At 49.3% G+C, this 12,387-nt stretch overlaps 1 protein-coding gene across 2 annotated transcripts in view; it reads left to right on the forward strand.

The window, feature by feature from the left end:
* The window catches only part of PMM2 (phosphomannomutase 2), a 38,899-nt gene that overhangs the window by 15,554 nt on the left and 10,958 nt on the right, over nucleotides 1–12,387 (forward strand). For both annotated transcript variants that reach the window (XM_088466756.1, XM_088466755.1), the window contains exon 7: nucleotides 497–612. In XM_088466756.1, the coding sequence (XP_088322882.1) occupies nucleotides 497–612 (116 nt within the window). The remainder of the gene's footprint in view (nucleotides 1–496; nucleotides 613–12,387) is intronic.

Here is a 12,387-nt window from a genome sequence, read left to right on the forward strand (position 1 = left end):
ACTCCAACTTCAAGATCACACATATTCTATACCTTGTTTTTTCCAGATTAATGCTAAATTCTGAATATTAGAAGTAATTTGTTTATATCACTTCATACGGCAGTGGAAATGTTTCCAAATTGGCCCAAAAAGTTTTTTCCCACTTGTCCTTCGTTATCTGAAATATAAACCTTCAGTGCTATTATCATTAGTTTTGTGTTTTTTTTTGTTATTTTTTTCTTTTGGCGAATGCATGGGTAAGGTGGTCTAGAAGAAAAAGATAAGTATGAGGTATTTTGTGTTGCTATGGTAATAAAATGGTGTAGTATCCACAGGCTCCTGATGGTGTAATAATTACAATATATATTGCTGGTGTGATCTCGTACTTCAGGGGTGCAGCAAGTGCTGAAGGCGATATGACCTTATTGCCTGAACTTATCCTGTGGGTATGATGGATTGTGTAAATTGTTTTTAATTATCGCTAACCTCAAGAAATACCATCTTTTCCTACCAATAGGTGGTCAGATCAGCTTTGACGTGTTCCCCAATGGCTGGGACAAGACTTACTGCCTGGGACTTCTTGAAAAGGACGGATTTTCCAAAATCTACTTCTTTGGGGATAAAACTATGCCAGTGAGTATTCAGGATTGTTTTCTAATGGTCTAAATTGAGTTATTCCATTTAGCTATGTAATAATCTGACTTTTTTTTTCATGTCACATTTCCCCTTGTAACTTTTTGAAGCTATAAGTGAAAAAGATAACAACACTAATAGTGCAGATGATTTGTGCATAACATTGTATAAGGGAAGTTTAAAATGCATATAATATCTGTATAGACGCTTGCTAATATTTTATTGTTAGAGTTCTGATGTGGACATCACTTTCTGTTATCAGGGCACCCACCACACATAGGTTTCTCAGGGATGTTATCGCAACATTCCCAAGATACCTTGTATTCTGCCCTATATCAGACATTCACATTTTTCACACAAAAGCAGTGCGCAAGAGCCAAATTGCTTGGTTCCTGCCTTTTCCTTAGAGGACCCATCAGTTGGCAGTCACAGCCTTGATTCAAAAGTGCAACATAGAGCTCCAGAATATAGGCTCTGTCTGACATAGGGCTGTATTCAATTTAAAGCGAAAAATAAGTTTTTGCGTGTTTTTGGCGAAAAACTTTTCGCCGATGACGTCATTTTCGCCTGTTTTGGTTTAACTCCGTATTCAATTTGGAAGACTTTCCGCCTAGGTGGAAAGTCAATACAATGTAATAGGCGAAAAAGTTTTGCCTATGAATACCAGGCGGAAAAAAGTGCAGAATTGGGGTTTTGGGGTGCAACGTTACGGGAACCCTCGTGCAGCCTTCAGGCAGTCCCCCATAGGTAAACTGTGTAAATTTTTTTCAAAAACACTCCAAAAAATTACTTTGAATTTGGGGGCAAAAAAAAAATGTTGGGGGACAAAGTTAAAAACTAGCGAACTTGACTCTGGGGGGGTCCCCAAGTATGCCCCAAGTGTTTTTTTGATTGCAGGTGCTTGCGGAAGGTGGATTTTTCACAATTTTTTCAACTTAACTTTAGCAACTTTTAAATATGCTGGCCCCCATTTTCAAGTACCCTAAATTTGCTGGGATGACTTATTTTCTGGAAAAAATACTCCTGAATACTATTCTTCACCACGTATGCAAAAACGCTATTTAGCAGCTATTGAGCCCGTTTTAAAAACCCCAAATACCTTCAGCAAGCCAAATTGGGGGGTACTATAGTGATCCCCCATGTCAGAGCATCTTTTGGGGCGTGTCAAGCTGATTTCCCCAAATACTTTCCGCCTGTTCAAGTTTCGCCGGGTCCCGGTTTCACGTACTTCCATATTGAGAACGGGGTAAAGCGGGGACGGCCGCGATACTTTTCCGCTTAAAAAAGACGCGATGGAGGCGAAAAAGTGTTGCGGATCTGCTGTAATTGAATACGGCTCATAGTTGTAGTGTGGACAGTTGGTAAAGGTGACTACATCTTCAGTTTTGTTTGTAGAGTCACAAGTTGTTACATTGGATCGACAGAAACCACATACCGTGTTTCCCCGATAATAAGACACTGTCTTATTTTTTTTTTTGTTAACAAAAACACCATAGGGCTTATTTTCGGGGTAGGTCTTGCAGGCCCCCCCCTTGCAGGCCCCCTTGTAGAAGTGCCGCTTATGCATGCCTCCCCCTTGCAGGCTCCCTTGTGGAAGTGCCGCTTATGCAGGTCCCCCCCCTGTAGCAGTGTCCCTTATTGCAGTGCACTTACCTGACTCTCACCTGCGCGCTGACTGGATCTGACATGATCCAGCAGGCGCGGCCGCACAGGATCCTCAGCGTGTGGGTGACGTCATGACGTCACCCGCGCACTGCATGACTGGGAACGCTGGTCTCTGCAGCGTTCCCAGCTCAAAATGAGTTCAGGTAGGTCTTATTTTCGGGGTAGGGCTTAATTTGGACCGGGTTTCAAAATTAAGGGTAGGTCTTATTTTCGGGGTAGGTCTTATTATCGGGGAAACACGGTATGTTCTCATATGATTTTACGTGTGACATGTTAATGAGATTATAAAAAAAAAAATTATATATTATAATCTTCAGCTTCTTAAAGTAAACATGTTGGGAATTTAGCTGTACATGAATGGAATGGAACTATCGTATGTTATGGAGCATACACACGGTCAGATTTGTCAGACTTGTCAGATGAACGACTGAACGATTTGAACAACTACAGGGGGCATTGCTTAGTGGGCGCAGCTACAGATGGCATTGCATAAGGGCCACAACTAATGGGGGGCATTTCTTAATGGGAACAGCTACTGGGGGGCATTGCAGAAGGGGCACAACTACTGGGGGCATTGATTAATGGGCACAACTACAGGGGGCACAGCTTTATGGGCCCTGGCATTCTCAATGTATTTTATGTGGTTCTGGATTTCAATATGTATTTTATGTGAACGTGGCTATTTAAATGTTTTCTATGTTGCTTTTTCTTTCACTTCAACAGTGAAAAATGTATATTGGGAAGATTATGTAAAATGTTTATTTTCAATGTCCTGGGCTTGCCCCCAGCGTGACTAAAAACGGGGGTGTGACACAAGGTCATACTCCTGCAAATGTCATACCAAAGGTGTGCTCACAAAAATGGGGCGTGGCCTTGTGACAAACCACGCCCCTTTTTCTGCGCGCATGCTATCGGCTCTTTCTACTTCAGGGTCCATAGGGGGTCCACAGGGTTGACCTTGGGGTTATAGCTGGAACAGGATCCATGGGCACCACACAGTTAAGCTTTTAGCTCCCAGGATGCACTTGGGTCCTCCTCTATACCCCGCCCCCGAGCCACAGGCACCTCAGTGTAAGCTGGTGCCCGGCCGGAGTCGGTCACCGCGCAGGGGGGCTGCAGGAGCAGCCCCCAGAAGCTTTTTTATTTTAAGTTAGATTTTATTTATTTTATTCTTTTTACTACAGACGGCAGCGAAGGGCTGTCTGTACAGACGCCCACGCTGCCGCTCTGATCCCCGACTGGCGCCGCGACGCCAGTACTGATCTGGGGATCGCGGCGGGAGGGCAGAGTCCGTACTAGCCGGACTCTGTCTACCTCCCAGGACTGCTGCCGGAGTCGCCGGGGATTCAGGTAAGCCGCGCGTCGCTGGCTAGCGGCATGCCTTAAATGCAGTCCTTTAGCCTCCGGTCCTGGGGACAGACCGGAGGCTGCTGGCAGTGGCGGCGGGCCCCCCCATAACCCGTGGGACCACTAGACCACCAGGGATAAAGGGGCAAGCGGGAAGCCAGCATCCCTGGGGTTATGGCCAGCCAGGGGAGGAAGCCTTCCCTGTCAGCGGCTCCTCCCCTCAGCTCAGCGCGCCTTTCAGCACGCAGTCTGGCGTCGCTGAGCTGCAGTTACACGGCCACTCCTCCTCTGAGGTCTCCAGCGGCCATTTTCCCAGTGGCAGCGCAGATCTCAGGGAGCACGCGGACCGGTCCCCCTGTGTACCTCTCCCCTGATTAAGGACAGCGTACACAGCACTATAGCCCTCCCAGACACTGAATCTGGGCAGGTTGATTGTAGTGGAAAGGTGCAGTGAGTATATCTTCCTGCATGGTATGTGACTATTGCTAGTGCTGCCGTCTGTGCTTATTTTCTACTTACTGTCAGCTTATACCTATCCCTTTACTTCTCCTACAAGCCCTACAGGTGTGTGGGGGAGGGGCGTTTCTACTGACCTCACTTATATAGATCACGTATTTGTGAGGTCCGTCACATACAGTTGTGTGCTACTCAGTGCCATATTGTGGGCTGTTGTTCAGCACACCGGTGAGTGCGTTTTACTTCTACCCTGGTGCCAGATATATAATATATTCTGTCATGTCAGATGAGGAGGTTGAGCGCTCAGTGGCTCCGGTGTTGGCCTCCTGCGGACGCTGTTCTGCAGGAGTAGATAGGGAGGATTTGTCACAGGATGGCCTGTGTAGTCGATGCCAGGTGGCTCCTGGCCCATCCAGACCTTCTCTGGCGCAGGAACCACCGTGGGCGATGTTTTCTCAAGTGCTGGTGTCTATTGCGGACCGTCTGTCGGTCCCGACTGCTCTCCCTACTAGGGCGGTGCCCCAGCCGACCATCCCCCATTCCCCGGGTGTCCCGCAGTTATTGCGGAGTCCTCCTGGGTCTCAATCAGTAGGTCCCTATGCGGGGTTGCCTATGTATATACAGGCTTCCCCTGTGCCGCAGCAGCCTGTGGTACCTTTTCAGGCCCCTATAGCGACTCCTCCACCATGGGTGGATGTGCTCTCCAACTCCGTGCAAAATTTGGCGGCCGCTTCCTCGGCTTTTCAGTCAATGTTGCAGACTGACATGCCTTCTAGGATTTCAAAACGCCCACTCATGACACGGGCTGCTCAGGTATCGGACTCAGAGGGTTCCTCAGATGATGGGGAGGTCCCTGATGACACTGACTCGGACGCCTCGGTCCAGGAAATGGATACCAAGTCGTCCATTAATGTGCGAGCACTAGTTAGGGCGGTGCGAGCTATTCTTCTTATAGAGGATGAGGCACCGGTTCCTAAGTCGAAGTTTCCTAGTTTCAAAAAAACTAAGGTGGCTTCTGCTGTGTTTCCCCTGTCGGATCAGTTGACGGATCATATGGCGGTAGCTTGGCAGGCGCCCAGTAAGAGATTCCTTCCTCAGAAGCGGTTGGCTTCTAATTACCCCTTCCCTGAGGCACATTGTAAAAAATGGGAAACTCCACCGGCGGTGGATTCCCATGTCACCCGTTTAACTCGGGGCGCCACCTTACCATTACCGTCGATATCCTCGCTGAAGGATCCCACGGACAGGAAAGTTGAGACTTGCTTAAAGTCTATTTACTCCCTCTCCGGGGCGGTGGCCCGACCGTCCATGGCCATCTCCTGGGTGGCCAAGGCCATTGAGGGGTGGGCCAATGCATTGGAAGATACCTTCCCAGACGACGCTCCGGATGTCCAGCGGGCGTTGTTGGGACAAATGAGGGACGCTGCTTCTTACATTGGTGAAGCTTCTTTAGATGCTAGTCTGCTGACCTCGCGGGTATCGGCTGCAGCGGTGTCTGGCCGCCGATCCTTGTGGTTGCGGTCCTGGAGAGCGGACTCTGATTCAAAGAAGGGTCTGGAGGCCTTACCTTTCAATGGGGAATTACTATTTGGTCCGGACTTGGACAAAATAGTGGACACCCTGGCTAAATCCAAGTCGGCCTTCCTCCCTTCGGCGGCACTGCCTGCTAAGGTTCGGAATTCGGCTTTTCGTTCCTTTCGGGTTCAGGGTAAGGCGAAAGGTCAGTCCTTCCCATGACAGTCTGCGAGTAAGACTGCCTCTAAACCCAAGAAGCAAGCATGGAGTGCTCGGCGCCCTTCTTCCAAGCAGGAAGATAAACCTGCGGCCTGATGGGACGGGCCTCCCTCTGGGGGACCTCAGACTGGGAGGCCGACTTCTTCTATTTGCCCAGTGCTGGCACAATACCACCACGGATGCCTGGGTTCGAGAAGTGGTCTCCCAGGGGTACGCCCTGTCTTTTCGGCACAGACCACCCCACCAGTTTTTCTGCACAAGTCCTTCTCAGGACAAGACCAAGGCGTTACAGGTTCAGGAGGCTATAGAGTCCTTGCTGAAAGCAGGGGTCATTGTTCCCGTTCCTCTATCACAACGAGGGACGGGGTATTATTCGTCTCTGTTTCTGGTGCAGAAACCCAATGGTTCTCATCGCCCTATCCTCAACTTGAAGTCTCTGAACAAATTCCTCAGAGTTCCCAAGTTCAGGATGGAAACGTTACGTTCCATCATTCTGGCGATGGAACCGGGGGATTACATGGTGTCCCTGGACATCCAGGACGCCTACCTCCATGTTCCGATAGCATTTTCACACCAGCGGTATCAGGTTCGCTATCCTTCAACACCACTATCAGTTCCGGGCGCTACCCTTTGGCCTCTCCACGGCACCAAGGGTGTTCACGAAGATTATGGCGGTCATGGCCGCACATCTTCGGAACCAGAATGTACGGCTGCTGCCGTATCTGGACGACCTCCTGTTGCTGGCGAGCTCCCCGGAGGTACTGCTTCAACATCTCCACCTGACGATTGCTTGCCTGCAAGCACACGGGTGGTTGATAAATTGGAAAAAGTCCTCCCTGATTCCATCACAGCGGATGGTTCATTTGGGAGCCCTGCTGGATTCGCGTCAGCAAAGGATCTTCCTGACTCCGGAGAAGGTCGCCTCCCTACAGCTGCGGATACGCAGTTGCCTGAGCCGTTGCCGTCTGTCGGTCCATTCGGCTATGAGAGTTCTGGGGTCCATGGTGTCGACATTCGACATGGTGGAATTTGCCCAGTTCCATTCCCGGCCCCTGCAGGGGCTGATTCTATCAGAATGGAACGGGTTACCTCACCGGATCCGCTCTCAGGTGCTGGTGTTGTCTCCGGACGTTCGGCAATCTTTGGCTTGGTGGCTTCAGACAGCTCATCTGGTCGAGGGGCGCCCATTTTGGATCCCGGACTGGGTCCTGCTCACGACGGATGCCAGTCTCCGGGGTTGGGGGGCAGTGACCGGCTCTTTGTCGCTTCAGGGTCGTTGGTCAGCGGAAGAAGCACTTCTCCCCATCAACATCCTGGAACTGCGGGCAGTATACAGGGCCCTGCAGTCGTCCGGCCCCGCTCTTCACGGAAGGGCGGTACAGGTGCAGTCCGACAACGCCACCACGGTGGCGTATATCAACCACCAAGGCGGAACTCGCAGTCAGGCAGCGATGTTGGAGGTGTCTCGTATCCTGACTTGGGCGGAGGGTCACATTCCGGCGATCTCGGCGGTCTTCATCCCCGGAGTCCTCAATTGGGAGGCGGACTTCCTCAGCCGTCACGACGTGCATCCCGGGGAATGGTCGCTTCACCCAGAGGTGTTTCAGCTACTCGTGGACAGGTGGGGACTGCCGGAGCTGGACTTGATGGCCTCCCGTCACAATCACAAGTTGCCCGTTTACGGGTCAAGGACAAGAGACGCAGGCGCAAGTCTGGTGGACGCGCTGTCGGTGAAATGGACGTTTCACCTGGCGTATCTGTTTCCTCCGCTATCCCTGCTTCCTCGGGTTCTGCGGAAATTCAAGCAGGACGGCGGCATGCTCGTGCTGGTAGCTCCGGCGTGGCCCAGACGTCCTTGGTACTCCGATCTCAGGAGCCTCTCCATCGACGCTCCGTACCTTCTTCCTCAGTGTCGGGACCTGTTGTCTCAGGGGCCCTGCCTTTACCCGGATCTGGGTCGGCTGTCTTTGACGGCGTGGCTCTTGAGACAGCCGTCTTGAGGTCTCGGGGCTTCTCCAGTTCGGTTATTGGTACCATGCTCAGGGCACGCAAGCCTGCTTCAGCACGGATTTATCACAGAGTGTGGCACACTTACTTTCAGTGGTGTGAGTCCAGACATTATGATCCTCGGGTGTTCCGAGTTTCCAGGATCTTGGAATTTCTTCAGTCAGGATTGGATCTCTGCTTACGCCTTGCATCTCTGAAGGTTCATGTGTCCGCCTTGTCCGTGTGGTTTCAACGGCGGATTGCAATACTACCAGACGTTCACACCTTTTTCCAGGGTGTTCTCAGGATCCAGCCTCCCTTTGTGCCTCCTGTGGCTCCTTGGGACTTGGCGGTGGTGCTACGGGTCCTGCAGGGTCCTCCGTTTGAGCCTCTTGAGGCGGTGGAGCTCAAGTGGCTGACATTTAAGACGTTTTTTCTCCTGGCAATTGCTTCGGCCAGGAGGGTGTCTGAATTGGGGGCGCTTTCCTGTCGCCCTCCTTTCCTGATTTTTCACCAGGACAGAGCGGTGCTCCGCACTCGTCCTGAGTTTTTGCCCAAAGTGGTCTCGAAGTTCCACATTAATCAGGAACTTGTTGTGCCAGCTTTTCAGTCCCCTGATCTTTCAGCTGGTGAGTCTTCCTTAGATGTGGTCCGGGCGCTTAGAATTTATGTAGACCGGACGGCTTCGGTTAGGAAGTCTGATTCCTTGTTTATCCTCTTTGGTTTTCACAAGAGGGGTTGGCCTGCCAACAAACAAACGTTAGCCCGTTGGCTTCGTTCCGTTATTTGTGAGGCTTATGCACAAGATGGTTTACCTGTGCCAGCCTCTGTTAAGGCTCATTCCACTCGTTCTGTGGGTCCCTCTTGGGCTGCTAGAAGTGGCGCTTCTGCTGTTCAGCTGTGTAAGGCGGCCACTTGGTCTTCTATTCAAACGTTTTTGAGGTTCTATGCGTTTGACACCTTCGCCTCTCAGGATGCTTCCTTTGGGCACCGGGTGCTCCTTTCAGCACAGGAGCGTCCCCGCCCTTAGTTGAACTGCTTTGGGACATCCCCAAGGTCAACCCTGTGGACCCCCTATGGACCCTGAAGTAGAAAACAGGAGATATGGTAAGAACTTACCTTTGTTATCTCTGTTTCTACGAAGTCCATAGGGTCCACAGGGCGCCCGCCCTGACGCACCTGGCTTCAAATGGGCTGTGTGGCTGGTCACCGGTTTTCCGTCTCCTATTGCTGTGAGTATGGTTTGTTGTGTGTTCCAGTCTTCCTTCTCTCTGTTCCATATTCTCCTCCGGCCTAGGCTGCTTACCAACTGAGGTGCCTGTGGCTCGGGGGCGGGGTATAGAGGAGGACCCAAGTGCATCCTGGGAGCTAAAAGCTTAACTGTGTGGTGCCCATGGATCCTGTTCCAGCTATAACCCCAAGGTCAACCCTGTGGACCCTATGGACTTCGTAGAAACAGAGATAACAAAGGTAAGTTCTTACCATATCTCCTGTTTTCGATTGACTACATATCTTTTTTGGCTCTTTGCCTCCGACTGGTTGGTCCCAGGGTGTAGAGACGTTGATTACTACAATCCGCCGTGTATTAAATGTTGAGGACATAGTCAGGTCCATAAATATTGGGACATTGACAGAATTTTCATATTTTGGCCTCTATTCACCACCACAATGGCTTTGAAATGAAACAAACAAGATGTGCTTTAACTGCAGACTTTCAAATTTAATTTGAGGGTAATTACATCCAAATCAGGTGTACGGTGTAGGAATTACAACTGTTTCTATATGTGCCTCCCACTTTTTAAGGGGCCAAAAGTAATGGGACAAACTAAACAATCCTAAATCTAACTTTCACTTTTTAATACTTTGTTGCAAATCCTTTGCAGGCAATTACAGCCTGAAGTCTGGAACGCATAGACATCACCAGACACTGGGTTTCATCCCTGGTAATGCTCTGCCAGGCCTCTACTGCAAATGTCTTCAGTTCCTGCTTATTCTTGGGGCATTTTCCCTTCAGTTTTGTCTTCATCAAGTGAAATGCATGCTCAATCGCATTCAGGTCAGGGGATTGACTTGGCCATTGCATAACATTCCACTTTTTAGCCTTAAAAAACTCTTTGGTTGCTTTTGCAGTACGCTTCGGGTCATTGTCCATCTGCACTGTGAAGCGCTGTCCAATGAGTTCTGAAGCATTTGACTGAATATGAGCATATAATATTGCCTGAAAAACACTTCAGAATTCATTCTGCTGCTTTTGTCAGCAGTCACATCATCAATAAATACAAGGGAACCAGTTCCATTGGCAGCCATACATGCCCACGCCATGAAACTACCACCACCATGCTTCACTTATGAGGTGGTATGTTTTGGATCATGCGCAGTTCCTTTCCTTCTCTTCTCTTCCCATCACTCTGGTACAAGTTGATCTTTGTCTCATCTGTCAATAGGATGTTGTTCCAGAACTGTAATGGCTTTTTTAGATGTTGTTTGGCAAACTCTAATCTGGTCTTGCTATTTTTGTGGCTCACCAATGGTTTGCATCTTGTGGTGAACCCTCTATATTCACTCTTGTGAAGTCTTCTCTTGATTGTTGACTTTGACACATATACATCTACCTCCTGGAGAGTGTTCTTGATATGGCCAACTGTTGTGAAGGGGTTTTTCTTCACCAGGGAAATAATTCTTTTGTCATCCACCACAGTTGTTTTCCGTGGTCTTCCGGGTCTTTTGGTGTTGCTGAGCTCTCCGGTGCGTTCTTTCTTTTTAAGAATATTCCAAAGAGTTGATTTGGCCACACCTAATGTTTTTGCAGTCTCTCTGATGGGTTTGTTTTCATTTTTCAGCCTAATGATGGTTTGCTTCACTGATAGTGACAGCTCTTTGGATCTCATATTGAGAGTTGACAGTAACTGATTCCAAATGCAAATGTCACACCTAGAATCAACTCCAGACCTTTTACCTGCTTAATTGATAATGAAATAATGAGGGAATAGCCCACACCTGTCCATGAAATAGCTTTTGAGTTGATAGTACCATTACTTTTGGCCCCTTAAAAAGTGGGAGGCACATATTGAAACTCTTGTAATTCCTACACCGTTCACCCGATTTGGATGTAATTACCCTCAAATTAAATCTGAAAGTCTGCAGTTAAAGCACATCTTGTTTGTTTCATTTCAAAACCATTGTGGTGGTGAACAGAGGCCAAAATCTGTAAATTCTGTCAATGTCCCAATATTTATGGACCTGACTGTAGACCGTTTCTACTAGGCTGTCTATCTTTAACAAAAACAGTGACAGGCTGCCACCTTTCCTGTTTCAGAGGAGCTGGATGATATCCTCACCTCCTGCATGGAAGCACATGGATAAAAAGTTCCAAGTATCACGTAAGATTTTATCTTAACCTCCTGCTATCTGTAGGAAAAGGATAATATGTGAGACTCCTCCCTGAGTGGACCCTTCGGTGTCTCGTCTGTCCAAAAAGACAATTCTCCTGGTTCCAGGAGACATTTCCTTAAAGGAATCTTCCGATAAAGTTGGAAAATACCTTGAAGTCCATATACACAGTAGCTGGGGTGACTCTTCGCCCTGTGCTAGCGCATGCCTCAACTGCCTTGTTGACCCAGCAGCTCACTATGCAACTTTCAGAGGGGTTAAGGGCTGGACTACCGGTTGAGGATCTTATTCCTTTAGCAGAACAAATTGGTGGGTTTCCTCGCGGAGGCATCTAAAGATGTATGTAATCTCTCCTCTAGGTCCTCTGCTCTGGCGATCTCGGCCCGCTGAGACAATGGCAAACTGAAGCGGAATCGAAGAGAGCAGTGGAAGCACTTCCTTTCATGGGGAAAGTTCTGTTCGTATCTGAACAGGATAAGTGGATCTCTCAGGCCACAGGTGATAAGTCCACTTATCTCCCCTCAGCTGCTCCGCCTCCTCTTAAGCCTTCTACAGGACCGTCCTTTCTTGTCCCGGGGAGATTCAGAGGACGTTCCAGAGGAGGCCCTACTGTCTCCCGTGGCTCTAGAGGTAGAGTCACTGCATCCTCGTCTCACCAGGACAGTAAGCCAGTAGCAAAACCCACTTCATGATGCACTTCCCTCTCATCTGGGGGACCCCAGGGCGGGAGCTCGTCTTTGAAATTTCAGGGGAGAATGGATCCGATCTTGTCCGGGCGCCTCCTTGGTTTTTCACAACCGGTTTACCAGTTGCCGTAGACAGACTGGTTGTGATTCAGGAAGCTATAGACAAGCTTCTGTCTTCTAAGGTGTTGGTAGATGTTCCAACCCATTAGAGAACACAGGGATTCTACTCTAGCTTGTTTGTAGTTCCCAAGCCAGACGTTTTGGTGAGACCCATTCTGAACCTGAAGGATCTCAATCCTTATCTGCGTGCTTTCAAGTTCAAGATGGAGTCTCTTCAATCTGTTATTGTGGGGCTCGAGAAGGACGAGTTTCTCGTGTCCCTGGACATAAAGGATGCCTACCTCCACATTCCCGTTTGGCCGCCTCACCAGGCATTCCTTCGGCTCGCGGTGCGAGACTCTCATTTTCAATTTCAGGCCTTGCCCTTCGGTCTTTCTTCGGCCCCAAGAGT

This window comes from Taudactylus pleione, unplaced genomic scaffold (genome assembly GCF_031769625.1).
Source record: "Taudactylus pleione unplaced genomic scaffold, aTauple2 ptg000066l, whole genome shotgun sequence".
NCBI classification, from domain to species: domain Eukaryota; kingdom Metazoa; phylum Chordata; class Amphibia; order Anura; family Myobatrachidae; genus Taudactylus; species Taudactylus pleione.